General features: G+C 41.4%; 1 protein-coding gene across 1 annotated transcript in view; it reads right to left on the bottom strand.

The window, feature by feature from the left end:
- Positions 1–1,799: 1,799 nt before the first annotated feature.
- LOC120746273 (NLR family CARD domain-containing protein 3-like) overlaps positions 1,800–18,807 on the bottom strand; it is a 183,842-nt gene continuing 166,834 nt past the window's right edge. The window contains exons 6-15 of the mRNA XM_040051679.1: positions 12,070–12,168; positions 11,874–11,984; positions 9,388–9,466; positions 8,028–8,256; positions 5,414–7,214; positions 5,144–5,260; positions 4,761–4,934; positions 4,325–4,480; positions 3,147–3,193; positions 1,800–2,971 (exon numbers count right to left, since the gene is read on the bottom strand). Of these exons, the coding sequence (XP_039907613.1) occupies positions 2,421–2,971; positions 3,147–3,193; positions 4,325–4,480; positions 4,761–4,934; positions 5,144–5,260; positions 5,414–7,214; positions 8,028–8,256; positions 9,388–9,466; positions 11,874–11,984; positions 12,070–12,168 (3,364 nt within the window). The 3' untranslated portion in view covers positions 1,800–2,420. The remainder of the gene's footprint in view (positions 2,972–3,146; positions 3,194–4,324; positions 4,481–4,760; positions 4,935–5,143; positions 5,261–5,413; positions 7,215–8,027; positions 8,257–9,387; positions 9,467–11,873; positions 11,985–12,069; positions 12,169–18,807) is intronic.

Below are 18,807 nucleotides of genomic sequence, written 5' to 3'. Positions count from 1 at the left end.
AAATGATTCACCTGCTTATAAACCGTTGAATCAGACACCAAAGCAGTTAGGTTCTAAATGAAGCTTCGGATGTCACTGATCACGTGACTCTGGCCAAACGAATCAAGCTTCGACACAGTGCTTCTGAAGCAGTGTGTTGATTTTTTTGACACACGCACTGCAGCGTCAGCTTCAAGCGGGCCATCACTATTCAGGAAGAAAACAAAACATTGCATATATTTTTTTTTATCATAACTCTGGTTTTACTGAATCTGCGCTAGTATAGTCTATGTCACGAGTTAGGGAGGACTCAGGTGCAGATGGGATTGAATCCAATAGAGTGGTTTATTTACAGGTCACCAAAGTGCAAGCTATATACAAGTGAAGAGGGAAACCACAGGGTCAGGGTCCAAAAAGCCAATTGGGGAAGGGGAAATCCTCCCACATGCTGTCACACGCTGTCACACTTGTACTCCACACAGGAAAGGCAGTTGGTCCGGGGAAACTGTTCACAAAAAGGATTAATCACTAACGCGAAACTCTCACATTGGAAATTAGCTCGTAAGCCGAGAAGTAATACTGACTTGTCTCACTTAATGATCCAGTGAAGACCCGTTCTGCTTCCCAGCCTTAAATATCAGAGACTCCTCAGCTGAGTAATTGAGAACAGCTGTGCAGACAAGGCTGGGACTTGCTAAAGGCTCTTCCCAGGCAGAGTGTCGAGAGAGGGAGAGAGAGACAGGCACAAAACAAAAACAACAACCAATGAAGCCCTGTGGGGCCAGCGAGGCAGACACAGGGACCATGACATACTAAAAGTTCTCTTTAAAAACTAAACTAATATTTTCCACAAACTCCAACAAAGGTCCATCATTATCCAGGGTACCTCTCTTTCCACCCTATTCACTTATCCTTCAATGTGTCATCAGGTCCCTCTATGACCATTTCCATGAATAACAAGTGAAAGTCATTGTTTTCCTGCAGTTAATCATTTTAAGCTAAATGCAGAAAATCTTTCTCTCTCATGAAATTGATTGTTTTGGATTTCCATCTGCTTGTTGCCCTTTTGTTTCTGCCTGTTTGAGTTTCATAATTTCATCAAATACACCCAGCCATCCCTGTTTCTGTGTCTGGTTATCGAAGGGTATCTTCACCTCTCATCATCAGTTCATCTTCAACATCAGGCTGACCTTCAACTACTTTTGGGCCATTCTACAATAACAAGATTTTGTCTCATCCATAATTTAAAATAAAAAATACAATTCAGCTCTCAGGAAGCACTCAAAGCTGAATTTTCACATGTCCGTACTTAATGAAAAAATAAGCTATCAATCCAATTTTTTGTTTTGATTTCATTAATATGAACTTCTAGTAATTGTGAAATAGCTCAACTGAATGGAAAAATGAACTGGATGTAGCTTTGTGAAATAGCTCAACATATTTTAGAGAACAGTAACCATGCACTGCAAGTTGTTCCCTACAAGATATGTACATCCCTGTTATTGAAACCTAATTAGCCTGGAAAATTAAAACAAAAGTGAGTGAAAAACAGAAAGGAGTGAGCGAGTCACATACTAACATGATGGGTTAACCATCATGTTAACCATAGCAGAGTGTCGAGAGAGGGAGAGAGAGACAGGCACAAAACAAAAACAAACCAATGAAGCCCTGTGGGGCCAGCGAGGCAGACACAGGGACCATGACTTATGTGCTAACACTGAGATATTTTTCAGACTAGACTGAGTGTGTCATTCTAATAATGCAACCCTGTTATCCATATTTCCAAAATAAAATGAAAAATAACGGCAAAGTACTTTTCCTTTCTCAATAGAAGTACATTTATTTTTTATTTTCACAGAAAATTATTTAACACATCTAGCATCTGTTTCTGAATAAACACTAATACTGATGTGCTACTATGTTACTTTTACTTACAGTCCTGTTGTCATACATATAAAACATTACAGACATATGAAATATTATTTAAATCACATTTCTTGTGTAAATCCCCTCTTGCTAGGAGCTAACTTCCTGTCTTGCTTCCATTAGAGCTGCCAAAAATGACTGAAACATCATATGGAGGGGAAAAGTACATTAAACACTTGAGAATTTAAAAAACAAACAAACATTTTTTTGACCAAAAATAAAAAAACCCCCCAAACAAACCAACAAAAACAAACCACTGAAATAAACAGAAATAAAACATTTGGATTAATTTAATGAGCTCAGACTTTTTTGAGATGCAGATGAACTGGTTCAAAACTGAGCTCTGGTGAAACACAACATATTGATATCCACTGTGAAGCTTTAACAAGAAATATGCACAAAAATCTGGAATAATCGTTATAATGAACTTCAACTGATTGACCTGATGAATCTGAATACGTTTCTGAGTGATAGAGACAGAAATATACAGTGTTAATCTAACAGGAGGACACTCCTTAGGCTGAAGTACACAGACTTATTGAGGAACCAGAAAATAAAAGTCTAAACCCAGGATAAAGAGGTTCAGTGAATGTGGTGTTGAAGGTGTGGAGGTGGATCAGAGTGTCATCAGAGGAGACTCTGTAGAAGGACAGAGTGCCAGCAGGACAGTCCACATACACTGCTGCTCTGTTAGACACAGAGGAGGAGGAGATGGATGACAAGAACGTGTGTTTTCTGTTATTGTGCCAGACATAACGAGGACCATCATCAAAGCAGCTCAGACTCCAGGATTGTTCATTCCTCCCAAACAAACAGTCGTTAATGTTTCCTCTTCTTGTGATTCCTCTGTAACTCAGTGATATATGAGCTTCTCCACTCCACTCAACCTCCCAGTAACAGTGACCAGTCAGACCATCTCTACACAGCAGCTGAGGCCAGCGATCAAATCTGTCAGGATGATCAGGATATGGCTGATCCTCTTCCACATGTGTCACCTTCTTATTGTTATCAGATAGTTTAAGTTCTCTGTGTACTGTGTTTGCGTCGATTGTGAGTTGACAGGAATCTGATGGAGAGAACAAACACAATCCAGCTGCAGTTATTGATCCGTCATCTGTTCATTGAGTGACACTTTGATGACGACTCCTGACATCAGAGATGTGAATAAGTGATGTGACAGTTTGAAGATGGTTGAATGTGTGCTGCTTTGTTTTCATGAATCACATTAAAAACACACTTACACTTCCTCAGACCTGGTCTCAACCATCGAACTCCAGCAGGCTCCACCCTGAAAGGAGGAGGGGGGTCAGACCAGCACAGTCTCTTTCAGCATGCACACATGGACATTACATTGCTCTCATACACATACTGTTAGACACTGATAAAGGAACAGTCAAACATTTTTGACTCATTCAAAATGGGACAATATGCTTCAGTTTTAATGTTCCTGTATAAGACACTTTTTCATTGTTTATGTTGACCCCTGACTGCTTTGTTCTCTATCACATTTGTGGTACATTTATATTTTTTCATCTGTCATTTTTACCTGCATGCGTTATGAATTTATGTAGCGATGCTGATATTGCTGATCAGCAATATATATATATATATATATATATATATATACTGTATATATAAATCGGTTTCAAGCATCCTGATCAGCTTCCTCAGGTAACCCCCTATGTTCATCCCTGGTGATATGCCCTTATACTATACTATGTGGTGTTAGACTTGTTGTCATGATCCTGGAGCTTTGATCAAGAGTTTTTAGAGGTTTTTGTTTTAAGAAAATTATTATTTTTTATTTAATGTTTTTTTGGCTTAATTATTGTTTTAGTTGATTCATGTATTTTGATTCGATTTATATTGTGGTTAGAGCTTATTTAGTATAAGTGCTTATGTTATTTTATGTTATTTTTTATTATATGCAAGCTTTTCCTAGTATTTGACTTCCTGTTTTATTTTGAAAGTTGTCTTCTTTGACTAGCACTCCCCTCCTCCTTGCAAAGAGGAAACTTAGGTCTGGAAATTCATCACTGTGGCAGACCTTAGCTGGCAATTCTCTCGACCTCTCTGCTTTTTTTTCTTCTGCTACTCTTTGGACGACCTCTGAAGAGGTCCTTCTTCTCTACTTTGACTACAGCAGGGTTTCTCCTCCAGTACTGGTTCCACATTCTGTCTCTGGAAAAGTCCCCCAGCACTGATCCACCTTATGGACTGTCATTGTCTTCTCTCTAGCCTCAGGCTACCTAGGCTATTTTATTCTAAAATGTCACCTACAATCCTTCACTATTTGTGGTTTTCTTTTGGTAATTTTCAGTGTAAATTTTAAATAAATATTTTTTTATTATAACTTCTCTTTATTAGCTACAATTGTTACTGGTTATTAAAAAAAATACTTAACAACACTTTTTCTGACCTGACAATTGTACAATTTGGATTCTTAAGCATCTTCACACCAGAGTCCTCCAGGTTGTTGTTACTCAGATCCAGCTCTTTCAGAGTACAGGATTGGGAGCTGAGAACTGAGGACAGAGTTTCACAGCTTCTCTTTGAGAGGTTACAGCTACTCAGTCTGCGAAGACAATAATGGACAGAAAAATAACATGTTAAAATATCTGGTCTGAACTCTTGAGGTCCAATATTTTCTATATAAAATATCTATACATAGTGAATTATTGTTGTTCTTTTCTAAATAAAAACACAAAAAAAACCCTTATTCATTTTCACTGCAAAAAGGCACTATGTGAATCTAAACTGTGAAAAAACAATTCTATATGGAATAGCTTTAATTCACAAGTTCACAAATTCAGGCAAACAGATCATACATCAAACTACAAAGAACATAATCCAACCTGAGTGTTTCCATTTTACAGTCTGGACTTTCCAGTCCAGTCAATAGTAGCTTCACTCCAGAGTCTTTCAGGTCATTGTCACTTAGGTCTAGCTCTCTCAGACTAGAAGACTGGGAAGTCAGGACTGATGAGAGAACTTCACAGCTTTTCTCTGAGAGGTTACAGACATTTAGTCTGAAAAAAAAAAAAGAACAAGTACACAAGTAATACTGGTATTAAAACAAACAATTTGGGGTCACGACTAGATTTAGCAATATTTAATCTCATTTCAGGACTTGCTGGAATTTTAATGTAAATATTTTAAACAGATTCAGAGAAATATTTAATATAAATTAATGCATGTTGAAAATTTTTTATTTATTATTTATTTAACTTTATCTGACCTGAGAGTTTCCAGTGTACCGAGTGAACTCTCCAGTGCAGCAGATAGAAGCTTTATTCCAACATCAGTCAGGTTATTGTTACTCAGGTCCAATACTCTCAGACTAGAGGGCTGGGAACTGAGCATGGAGGACAGAGTTTCACAACTTCTTTCTGACAGACTACAGTCACTTAGTCTAGAATGACAAATAACCAAGTGGAAAGAGATTAATGTTTTTCTTGAAAGATATCAGTATATGATAAATGATATATACAACTTTCAGTATACTTACAGAACTTTGTTGGAAGCCTTGACCACAGGCAGCAGCCTCAGAAGAGCTTCCTCTGAAGCAGAGTATTTCTTCAGGTCAAACACATCCAGATCTTTTTCTGATGACAGTAAGATAAAGACCAGAGCTGACCATTGAGCAGGAGACAGTTTATCTGTAGAGAGACTTCCTGAACTCAGAGACTGTTGGATCTCCTCCACTAGAGAATGGTCATTCAGTTCATTCAGACAGTGGAACAGGCTAATGCTTTTCTCTGCAGACAGATTCTCACTGAGCTTCGTCTTGATGTACTGAACTGTTTCCTGATTTGTCTGTGAGCAGCTTCCTGTCTGTGTCAGCAGACCACGTAGGAGACTCTGATTTGTCTGTAGAGAAAAACCCAGCAGGAAACGAAGAAATAAGTCCAGGTGTCCGTTTGAACTCTGCAATGCCTTATCCACAGCACTCTGGTGGAGAAACTGTAGTTTAGGTTTATTAAATAATTTAGACCACTTGGAGATTGTATTTCGATCATCCAGCAGATTGACTCCAGAGTTGATGAAGGTCAGATGAACATGAAGAGCAGCCAGAAACTCCTGAACACTTAAATGGACAAAGCAGAACACATTGTCCTGGTACAGTCCTCTCTCCTCTTTAAAGATCTGTGTGAACACTCCTGAGTACACTGAGGCGGCTCTGATATCGATGCCACACTCTGTCAGGTCTGATTCATAGAAGATCAAGTTTCCTTTCTGCAGCTGCTCAAAAGAAAGTCTTCCCAGAGACTCAACCATCTTCCTGCTCTTTTTATTCCAGTGTGGATCTGTTTCAGTTCCTCCATCATACTTGACCTTCTTCACTTTGGCCTGAACCACCAAGAAGTGGATGTACATCTCAGTCAGGGTCTTGGGCAGCTCTCCTCCCTCTATGGTTTTCAGGACATCCTCCAGAACTGTAGCAGTGATCCAGCAGAAGACTGGGATGTGACACATGATGTGGAGGCTTCTTGATGTCTTTATGTGAGAGATGATCCTGCTGGCCTGCTCCTCATCTCTGAATCTCTTCCTAAAGTATTCCTCCTTCTGTGGGTCAGTGAACCCCCTCACCTCTGTCACCATGTCAACATACCTAGGAAGAATCTGATTGGCTGCTGCAGGTCGCGTGGTTATCCAGAGACGAGAGGAGGGAAGCAGGTTCCCTCTGATGAGATTCGTCAGTAACACATCCACAGAGGTGGACTCTGTAGGGTCAGTTAGGTTTTTAGTTTTGTGGAAGTCCAGAGAAGGTCGACACTCATCCAGACCATCAAAGATGAACATAACCTGGAAGTCTTCAAAGTTGCAGATTCCTGCTTCTTTAGTTTCAGTAAAGAAGTGATGAACGAGTTCCACCAAGCTCATCTTTTCATCTTTCAACACGTTCAGCTCCCTGAAACTGAATGGAAAAATGAACTGGATGTCCTGGTTGGTTTTGTCTTCAGCCCAGTCCAGAATAAACTTCTGTGTTAAGATTGTTTTCCCAATGCCAGCCACTCCCTTTGTCAACACTGTTCTGATTGGTTCATCTCTTCCAGGTGAGGCATTAAAGATGTCTTCTTGTCTGATTGTTGTTTCTGGTCTGTCTGATTTCCTGGATGCTGTTTCAATCTGCCTGACTTCATGTTCATCATTGAGCTCTGCAGTCCCTCCCTCTGTCATGTGGAGCTCTGTGTAGATCTGATTTAGAAGGGTTGGGTTTCCTGCTTTAGCGATCCCCTCAAATACACACTGGAACTTCTTCTTCAGTTGAGATTTAAGATTATGTTGACAAACTGGAGCAAACATGTCTGAAAAGACACAGTAAATAAGTTACATAAATCAGTATTAATTTATTTGAAATGTTAGATAAAACGTCTTATAACCTTTTATCTTTTAGGAGGCAGAGCCTTGGGCTTTCAGACCCCTCTTCTGTGGAACAAACTCCCAGTTTGGATTTGGGAGACAGACACTATTGAATTCTCTACTTTTAAGATTAGGTTTATAAAGCATATAGTTAGGGCTGGATCAGGTGACCCTGAATCCTCCCTTAGTTATGCTGCGATAAACCCCCTGGTGTTTTTTCTTCACTCACCTTTCACTATGTTGTCATACCTCCCTTTGCATTTAATCATTAGTTTTTATTAATGCCTGGCCCCGTTGCACAGCTTGTCTTTTGTGCCGTCTTCTTCCCCTCACCCCTAAGCAGTCGTGGAAAATGGCTTTCCCTCTCTGAGCCTAGTTCTACCAAAGGTTTCTTCCTGTTAGAACTGATCTTTTTCCTTCCCTTGTTACCAAGTGCTTGCTCATTGGCGGGGGGTGGGTGGGGGTGGGGGGTTCTGACTGTTGGTGGTTTCTCTGTATTATTGTAGGGTTTTTACCTTACTATATAAAGTGCCTTCAGGTGACTTTAGTTGTGATTTGGCACTGTGTAAATAAAACTGAACTGAATTTAATTCAATCAAAATCACATTTCATCACTCAAAATGGTGAAATTGTGGATATTTGTTGGTCAGTTTCATTCATTTCATTCCCCTTAAAAATACATGTTTGAATACATACTGTCTCATACACTGAGATAATAAATAATTTAATTATCCTGCAGTTTAGAGGTATCGCCTTACTGCTTTGAAGCTGCTCAGCCAGCTCATCCTGCTTCATTTTCTTCAAGAAGTGAAGCGTGATCTTTACAAATGCCTCTGTGATGCTCCTCCTCTGCTCTTCATCATCACCCTCCAACATGTCCACAATGTCCCTCTGACCCTCTAAACATTCCAGGTCATGTGCACCAAGAACCCATAGGATCTTATTCAGCTCATTCTTCACAAATGTCAAAATGCTGTCTTCTAGCAACTGTAACAAAAGCAGAGGTGGGAAATATGTGTTTTGTTATATATATTATATATATTATAATATATATATTATATATTTCTTCTCAGATTTGAAGACAAATATCTGAACTTTCAACTCCTTACAGGCTCTTTGCTTTAGATTTAAGACATTTGAGGGAAGTTATGTTATATCCTATGGTATTCGCTTGTATTGTTTTAGTATGACATCAGTATGACATGAAGTCCAGTTTGGTTGGTTAAAAAAATCCCTTGAGACCTACTTTACTTTTATATTTAAGTACATTTCACATGCTGTTGATTTCACTCCTAAGAAACTTAATCAGTACTTCAACTGTTGGAGTCAAATTGTTAAATGTTGTCATTGTGTTACTTAAATTTGTAAGTCTTAGTTCAAGCAGCATGATCAAAGACATTCCTTTGTCTCTGACCACCTCTCCAGCCAGTTTGTTGGTGGGGGAGGCTGAAGTGTTTTATTAGGCACATCTATGTGAAGGTTCTGTTTGTTGCTTAGTAAACTTCCTGCTTTTATGATCCTTTTGTGGGCAGGTCACACAAACGCACCCCCCCCCCCCCCCCCCCCCCCCACACACACACACACACAGACATTCTTGCACATGCATACACGTACACACATGTGCACACACATACACACATAGTGCCTTGTCTTTTGTAACCATTGGAGGGGTTTTACAATGGGAGGCGCTTGTGTGTACTGTAACTGTTTTCAATAAAAGGTGGCAAGCGGAGGCGTATGGTGGGGTCAGTCTGTGGTTGGATTCAGAGTGCTTTTCTGAGAAACCGACCGGGGCCTCCCTTGCTAGCAAGTAAAATCGATCGATCGCTGATTGTCTAGTTTCTTTCGTTAACGAGAATACGTTTCTAAACCAGCGGGGCCTGTGGAAGCACAGACCCAACATCAACTTTCACCAAACACTATTCTAGTACCTGTACTTCTACCTAAGTAATTGTGATTGAACAGAATACTATATGAATGACTCAGTTGGACTGAATTCATGGAGCCAAACATCATATCCATGTTGGACACTAAGACAATTCACTGGCCTACAATGTGTAACATGCAGATGGTTTTGAATAGAACAAATGTAAAAGGAGTTGTTGTACATGTACAGACCACAAATATGGATTTCAACTGTATTTTATGCTGCTGGGCAGACTGACCACGGGGAACCTCCAGGAACTCCTGGCCCACACTGTGGAGGAATCATGAAAAATCTGTTTACATAATCTCTCCATATTTTTTTTAGCTTTTTCAAAAATATTTTTAGCACAGTTTTTTGTGAAGTCAGAAATTAATCAAACACAACACGGAACAAATAAAACATATTTTTTCTGACCGGGAATGCAAGTCAATAACTAATAAAATAATTTGTACATATTTTTTTTTTTTACTATCTTTTTGTTTTTAAGTTTTTTTTCTGCTTTTTTGCTAAACAGTAAATTTCAAAATTCATGGTTGACAAGAACAACTATATTTTAGCATGAAAAATATTTTGATAAAAGAACTTTATAGAACCAAAAAACCATCATCAATTTAGGGCAGCTGTGGCAAAAACACTTACATTGGGTGGTGGTCCACTAAATTTGTTAGTCACTGTGCATCATTTGGTTCTGTTTCTCCAGGAAACTTATTTTAGGCAATAGAGAGATTGTTTTTTCTACAAATGGTACATGGTTTTTGTTTTCGCTACTATAAGATCAATGTTGGGGAGGAACAGAATACATGTACCGGTGTTCTGGGAATCTATCCTACCTCACAAACCATCCTACCCGTTGTTTCTGTGCAAACGCTGTGTATGGGCATAACACAAACCCCTAATTTACATAATTTTTTTTTAATCCATTGTGAATATTTCTTATGGTTATGGTTAGGTTTATGGTTAGGATTAGAGGTTGGATTAGTCAGAAGTCGCCGGCAAATTATAATACGGGTAGGACGATTTGCCAAAGTAGGACTGTTTCTCAGAACACCGGCGTTACATATTTAAAATGCAAAATATGAGTAACTGTATTCCGTTACATTTACCGGTTAAAAAGGTGATATTCAGAATACAGTTACTTTGTTGAAATAAATAGATTACACGTCTTTTCCTGTTTCATATCTTATGCTATGCCCTCTCTAAGTTTTTGGTAATTCCACGCCAGTGGAAACCCAAACAAAACACACATTAACAGTCTCTAATGCCTGTGTCTCAATCTTGCGGTCCATAATGAGGTGAAGAAATATTTTTAAAAATTATTATTCAAAAATTATTTAATATGAAGGCAATAGGCAGAGTGTTACAGGCATAGCCCTAAAGAATGTGGCCTCATGGGCAGTGTAGTCTGTGCTGCAGCGAGAATGGACTGCCATACCCGTTATGTGTCTGTGAGCGTGAGGGAGGGAGAAAAAGGAGAATCGAAAAGTATGTGCTGTCACAGGCCAGAAATGGGAGATGGAGGCATGTACATATAATAATACACACTGCAGCCAAAAATAGTGCCTGCCTGTAATCTGTTGTGGAATACATTTTAAAAGTAACCTTCCCAACACTGAATAAGATATAACAACCACCGGCTATCAATCCTGGCGATGGGTTTTGCCAGGGCCTCTGCCCTTGACTGCTGCCCGCTATACATTGCACCAGACCTCTATGACACCTCCTGTGGGTGGTGGGCCTACTAGAGGTGTTGTAGGGATCCAGCCAAGTCCTACAGGGAGGAGGTCCTGAGGTAGACCCAGGACATGCTACAGAGATTATCTCTCTTAGCTGGCTGAGAGATATAATTCCTGATAAACTGGAGGAGGTGGCTGGGCAGTGTGATGTCTAGGTTTCTCAACTTAGGCTACTACCTTCATGACCTACCCCCAGGTAACTGAAGAAAATGGATGGATGGATATAACAATAATCCTCCCTAAAGACAAACTTCCCAAAAAGACATCAAAAAGTGCTCAGGAAATCATCATGGATGCACAGTGTTTGAACCAAAAGACAAAGGTGACACCCACTGGTCAAACCGGAGTCCCACTCCTACTCTTTCACTGCTGCATTTCTCCTCCAGGTGTCTAATTTCCTTGATTAAGGATTAACTAAATGCTGAGATATGCTGAGTTTTCAGCTCAAAGTTTTCTTGGGAATCACCTTGATTTGATTTGATTTGATTTGATTGAATCTTTATTTTGAACGTGTTGAAAAAGTACAACAAAATAGAATTAAAAGAGACAAATGAACACCTTGTTGGTGTAAAAGTAATATTTATGTCTGTCAAACTGTGTTATCAGTTGGTGCATTTATTACAGATTTGACAAAAGAAATGGAAATAAATGACATGTTTTTGCCACAGACTTTTTTTTTTTCTACTAAACTGTCTGCTATTTGTAGACAAAACACGGGTTCACTCTTAGATGCCTTTTTTATGCTTAAGTCATTTATAGGTCAGTTTTTAACTAAATTAACAAACTAAAAGAAAAAAATTAGGTGAAAATTAACCCTGTACAAAGAGTCTGTAGAAATAACATATGTTAAGAAATGAGGAGTGGCGTTCAAACTTTTGCACAGTGTTGTAGACGGGAAAAATAGTGTGCTGGATGCATAAGTTACATTTAGACAGACAGATTACCTCTCTGCAGGAGAACGTTGTCCGTTAAAATGAACCTCAAAATCCTTTGAGCTGTTGCTCATTAAAGATGAACAGGTTGGTTCAGGTCCACATTTGATTTTCTGATGGATTCTGAAAAAATATTAAAACTTCTTCATTAAAAATGTCACTGCACATAAATGGATGATAAAACAATTTTGATAGTTATATTAATTACATTTTATCATTTGACTGTCTTTGTTTAAATTTTGTAATGAGACCCTTGGACCGGTCGCTCTTTAAGGACACACAGCTGGGTTCAGGTCCAGGTTGGTTCCTGTGAATAATGATGGAGCAGTGATGTGAGTGCTGAGCTGTGACATGGAGAAGAGTCGTGGACAGTTAGAGATGGTCATCTCACCTCTGAGCTTTGGTCTGGCTCTCATGTTCCCCACACAGAGTGGTTTTAGATGGAGGGACTCCCTCCTCTCTGTCCTCACACTGATCCATGCTGCTGAATTCACATCCACATCAGCTCACACACACTTTCTACCTTCACCTGCAGAGGAAACACAAATCATTCATGTGCAAATCAACTGAAATCCTTTCCATCATGTGTGCTGTCCATTTATCAGCTGCTTCTTTTCTGCTTCATCTCAGTCTCAGCTGAATGCAGTCAGACAGCAGTGTGAGGCAGATTAAGCTGCCATCAGCGGCTCTACTTCTACTATCAGTCCGCTAGATGGAGGCATGAAACACACACAATGCATTCACTAACACATTCGCAGATGTGATTTGTTTTCAGTCTATTAATATTCAATTAAAGTTGTTCAAACACGGCTCGAATCACAGAAACAGATGGAGACACGGGGGAACATCATGTGACAGAGTTTAGTTTTCTTCTTCAAACAGGTTTAACAGGAGTTTTGAATGATTTGGGATGTTAAGTACTGCATAGTCATCAGTTATTGCAGACCTTCCCAAAGTGTGGGGCCCGCCCCTAGAGGGGGCGCAGAGCCATTGGGGGGGGGCTTATGAAAAGGGGAAAAAAAACAAACAAACAAACAACGCTTGGACACTGCTAGCACGGGGCTCCCACACAAACTCAAAGCAGGAGATGAAGCATAGCTGAATATATTTCCAAACCAACTTCATTCTAAGCCAAAGACTAGAAAATATGGTGAAGCATATCTTCCCTTTGGTTTCACCTGCACAAGTGCCAAGGTAGGTCTCCCCTGCAGAATTGGTCTTTCCTTTGTTGGGAGCAGCACTGGGCTGTTGAAATCACGGACAAACAGTATCCCACATTCTTGATTTTTAGTTCACAAACACTTCTTGTAATGACTAACCACTCCTGACATTTCGGAGATGTTAGCTCTTTATACAGTAAAGTTACAGTGGGATACAAATAATATCAGACTGATCCGACCATGATTTGTTCCCCCGGTTCAAATCCTGGACAAACAGTATCCCACAGTTGTTTATGTTTTTAAACCCATTTTGCACAGAGAGGCATTTCTGAAAAATGTATTGATAGCAATGTTGACTATTATTACACAGGAAAAAAACAACTACACATAAAATAATCACACCGTGACGCCTCTGCCTTTGTAAATAGAGGGACAGTAACTGCATGTGTATATGTAAGTATGTAAAACCTGCAGATAGTCAGATTAACGGTATTTTGTCTCTATCTTCCATTCTGCAATTCATCCATTCATTCATTGATGTTGCGTGACGAACTCTGTATTCCTCGTCCACATGTAAACGCAAAAAAGGAGTTTTAAAAAATCTCTGTTTTCGGTGATTCGAAACGCCGTTTATGTGTGGACGAAACAGCTGCGTTTTCAAAAATACCCGTGTAGGTGCGGACCTAGCGTAAAAGAGTTAGTAGTTTATTTTCTTACTACCTGTAATTTATTGTAATTTATTGCAGATTACTTGTATTTGCTTAATTGTTTACTAAATGTTTGTGGTGTGAAATAAACCCCAAACGAGCAAAACATGGGTGTGTGTGGTTGGAGGATGTGTTTGTGCATGCGTGTGCGCGTGCTGTGGGGGGGGCGCGAACATTTTTCTTGAAAAACAAAGGGGGGCCTAGCAAAAAAAGTTTGGGAACCACTGAGTAATTGCATTTTTTGGGTTGGATTGCTATTATTTGCGTCATACTTTTTGAATTAAACATATATTTTGGAATAATTAATTATTTTTTCTGCATTGTTAGTTTGTTGTATAAGGTAGTTTTTTCATTTATGTTTTATTGGTTTTCTTTTTTATACAGGGAATATAACACTACAATTTAATAACAGAACAACATTGGGAAAAACAAAAACAAACAACAAGATTATACAAAATCAGGCCTTCCATTTTGTATGTAGTTCAACCATTTCGACCAATGTTCTTTAAAAAAGAGCACCTGTGACTTCAGTCTAAAAGTTATTCTTTCCATAACAAATATAATGTATATCAAATCAGTCCACTCATTTGTAGTAGTATCTTCACTAAAACAACGATTGGCTTTTAGAAGCCACCAACAGCACTCTGAGCAGATTTTTATCCGATTTACACAATTTAACCTCCTAGGACCTGGCGTCCACATATGTGGACATCACATTTTGGGTTGTCTAGACCAAAATATTAAATTTAGCTCCACAAGGGCCTGATATCCCCTTGCGAGGACATTATACTGCTTCTGTTTTATCAAAATTTAAAATGAATGTCTTCATATGTGGCTCTTATTTTTCTTAGAAACAAATATCGGGTAAAAATAAATAATCTGGTGATTCTTTGTTTTTACATTCATGAGGTCCCAATCAGCCCAAATATCAAAGACAAATTAAAAAATACATGCCATGGAAGAGTTCGGGTCTTAGGAGGTTAAGACTCTCTAAGTTTCCTAAGTACAGTACAGTGAAATGAATTTTTTTTTTAAAAAAAAAAAAAGACTGTGTCTAGGACCTTATTTATTTCCTTCCAAAATGGTGCCACATGAGGACAATCCCAAAAAATATGGAAGTGATTTGCTACTGCGTGCCCACACAGCCACCAGAAAGTTGTCTGTTGAGAATCTTTGGATTTCTGCGCTGGGGTACAAAAGTAACAAGTTACATTCTTCCAGCAGAATTCCCTCTATGAGGGGGAGCTTGTTACTGACAACTGCTGCATACAGATTTGATCCCATTCCTCTTTTGATAAGGTTAGATTGCTCTCTGTTTCCCATCTTGTTTTTACATTTTCTCTATCATGACCCTTTAGATTGGTCAGTGATGAATATAATTTTGGGAGAAGTTTTTGATAGGGTGCATCCTTATATGCATTCTCGAATATATGAATAATTTCTTCATTCCCCATCAGTAACTGGAAGATTTCATTTTTTATTCAGAAAATCCCTCAGTTGCAAATATAAAAAAAAAAAATCTTGATTTTGCAACCCAAAATTATTCCTAAGGTCCTGGAAATTCATCACTTTTCCCTCTTTTAAGAAGGTACTGTATGTGGTGAGACCTTTATTACACAGGAGATGTCTGCTGACATCTCCTGGACAGACAACATCTCAGCAGTCGTCAAGAAGGCCCAACAGCGGCTGCACTTCCTGAGAGTCCTCAGGAAGTACAAGCTGAACTCCAACCTGCTGCTGACCTTCTACCGCTCATCCATTGAGAGCCTGCTAACCTACTGCATCATGGTACGACAGCTGCACCATGGCGGATAGAGTGAGGCTTCAGAGTGTAGTCAAGACAGCACAGAAGATCATCGGCTGCCCTCTCCCCTCCCTGATGGACATGTATTCCTCCCGCTGCCTCAGCAGAGCAGCAAACATTATCAAGGACAGCTCCCACCCTGGTTTCAACATGTTCAGCCTGCTTCCCTCAGGGAAGCGCTAAAGGTGCATCAGCACAAAAACCCACAGACTCAAAAACAGTTTCTTCCCCAAAGCCATAACCACCCTGAACTCACACATGCACCGATAACACAGCCCCCCCCCAATTTTTTTTTCTTCCCACTTCCTCTATGGACCACCACTGTGCAATACCAATTCTATGTGCAATAACTCAACTGTATATACACAACACTATTTATTACACATTACTTTTTTTTTTAAAAAACGGCTTGCATATTTGTACATTATATATATATATATATATATATATATATATACGTCTTTTTCCCTATGTTAATACTGTCCATATGTATATAGCACTGCAGAACTGTACCCCCCAAGATGTTTACACTGAGTAGGAGATGCTCTGTATCTCACTGTACAACTGTATAGTGACAATAAAGGCATTCTATTCTATTCTATTCTATTATTAGCCCATGTTTTAAATGTCGAGTCAGTCTTACTAAGCAAAAACTTGTATGTGACCCACCTAGGGGGTCCAGCCCCCTGTTTTAATTGATACTTTTTAAGTAATCCATTCCATGTCTTCATCAAGCTTATTATCCAAGGGTTACCTGGGTCTCTCAAACAACTTGACATTGAGGGGTCTCCTATCAGTGCCCTAACAGGAAGGTTACCGCCCAAGGAGTACTCGATTTCCTTCCATCTTGAGCGATACCCAGGCTTACACCAGCCCACCACTGGCTTTATTTGGGTTGCCATATAATAGTCATGCAGGCAAGGGAGGCCTAGTTCTCCTTTATCTTTGGGAAGTTGAAGTGTTTTACACTTAACTGTTGGCTTTTTACCCGCCCATATAAATCTGGAGAAGATTTTATTCCTTTCTGCAAAGTATTGATCCGGGTTTTCTATAGGAACACACTGGAACAAGTGTAACATCTTTGGGAGTGTATTCATTTTTATGCTATCCACTCTAGAAGAGATGTCCATCCATCCATCCATCCATCTTCATCCGCTTTATCCGGGGCCGGGTCGCGGGGGCAGCAGCCTAAGCAAAGAGGCCCAGACCTCCCTCTCCCCAGCCACCTCCTCCAGCTTATCCGGGGGAATACCAAGGCGTTCCCAGGCCAGCCGAGAGATATAATCTCTCCAGCGTGTCCTGGGTCTGCCCCGGGGCCTCCTCCCGGTGGGACATGCCTGGAACACCTCACCCAGGAGGCGCCCAGGGGGCATCCTTGTCAGATGCCCGAACCACCTCAGCTGGCTCCTTTCGATGTGGAGCAGCAGCTGCTCTACTCTGAGCCCCTCCCGGATGGCCGAACTTCTCACCCTGTCTCTAAGGGAGAGGCCAGCCACCCTTCGGAGGAAGCTCATTTCTGCCGCTTGTATCCGCGATCTCGTTCTTTCGGTCACTACCCACAGCTCGTGGCCATAGGTGAGGGTAGGGACGTAGATCGACCGGTAAATTGAGAGCTTCGCTTTTACACTCAGCTCCCTCTTCACCACGACGGACCGGTGCAGCGTCCGCATTACTGCAGCTGCAGCCCCAATCCGTCTGTCGATCTCCGGCTCCCTTCTCCCATCACTCGCGAACAAGACCCTGAGATACTTGAACTCCTCCACTTGGGGCAGGAACTCATCCCCGACCCGGAGTGGGCACTCCACCCTTTTCCGGCTGAGAACCATGGCCTCAGATTTGGAGGTACTGATCCTCATTCCCGCTGCTTCACACTCGGCTGCGAACCGTTCCAGTACGAGCTGGAGGCCTTCACCCGATGAAGCCAACAGAACCACATCATCTGCAAAAATCAGAGATGAGATTCTGAGGCCACCAAAGCGAAAGCCCTCCGCCACTTGGCTGCGCCTAGAAATTCTGTCCATAAAAATTATGAACAGAACCGGAGACAAAGGGCAGCCCTGGCGGAGCCCATCACCCACCGGGAACGAGTCTGACTTATTGCCGGCAATGCGAACCAAGCTCTTGCAACGGTTGTATAGGGATCGAATGGCCCGTAGCAATGGGCCAGACACCCCATATTCCCGCAACACCTCCCACAGGACACCCCGAGGGACACGGTCGAATGCCTTCTCCAAGTCCACAAAACACATGTAGACTGGTTGGGCAAACTCCCATGCACCCTCAAGTATCCTGGAGAGGATAAAGAGCTGGTCCAGTGTTCCGCGACCAGGACGAAAACCGCATTGTTCCTCCTGTATCCGAGGTTCGACTAACGGACGAACTCTCCTTTCCAGCACCCTGGCATAGACTTTCCCAGGGAGGCTGAGGAGTGTGATCCCCCTGTAGTTGGAACACACCCTCCGGTCCCCCTTCTTAAAGATGGGGACCACCACCCCGGTCTGCCAGTCCACAGGTACTGCCCCTGATCTCCACGCAACATTGCAGAGGCATGTCAACCAGGACAGCCCTACAATGTCCAGAGCCTTCAGGAACTTGGGGCGGTCCTCATCAACACCAGGGGCTCTGCCACCAAGGAGTTGTTTAACTGCCTCAGTGACCTCGCCCCCGGAAATTGGCGGGTCATTCCCCTCATCCCCAGACTCTGCTTCCTCCTCGGAAGACGTGTCAGTGGGATTAAGGAGGTCCTCGAAGTATTCCTTCCACCGCCTGACAATTTTCTCAGTCGACGTCAGCAGCGCTCCGCCAGCACTATACACAGTGCAGGTAGAGCACCGCTTTCCCCTCCTGAGACGTCTGACGGTTTGCCAGAATCTCTTCGAGGCAGTCCGAAAGTCTTTTTCCATGGCCTCTCCGAACTCCTCCCACACCCGAGTTTTTGCTTCAGCCACTGCCCGAGCCGCATTCCACTTGGCCTGTCGATACCTGTCGGCTGCCTCCGGAGTCCCACAGGCTAACCAAGCCCGATAGGACTCCTTCTTCAGCCTGGTGGCTCCCTTCACCTCTGGTGTCCACCATTTGGTTCGGGGATTACCACCACGGCAGGCACCAACCACCTTGCGGCCGCAGCTCAATGCAGCAGCTTCGGCAATGGAGACGCTGAACATGGTCCATTCGGACTCAATGTCCCCAGTCTCCCTCGGAATGCTGTTGAAGCTCTGCCGGAGGTGTGCGTTGAAGATCTCGCGGACTGGGGCCTCTGCTAGACGTTCCCAGCA

Source organism: Simochromis diagramma, unplaced genomic scaffold (assembly GCF_900408965.1).
Source record: "Simochromis diagramma unplaced genomic scaffold, fSimDia1.1 OVJJ01000107.1, whole genome shotgun sequence".
NCBI classification, from domain to species: domain Eukaryota; kingdom Metazoa; phylum Chordata; class Actinopteri; order Cichliformes; family Cichlidae; genus Simochromis; species Simochromis diagramma.
This window is presented reverse-complemented; position numbering and strand designations above follow the sequence as displayed.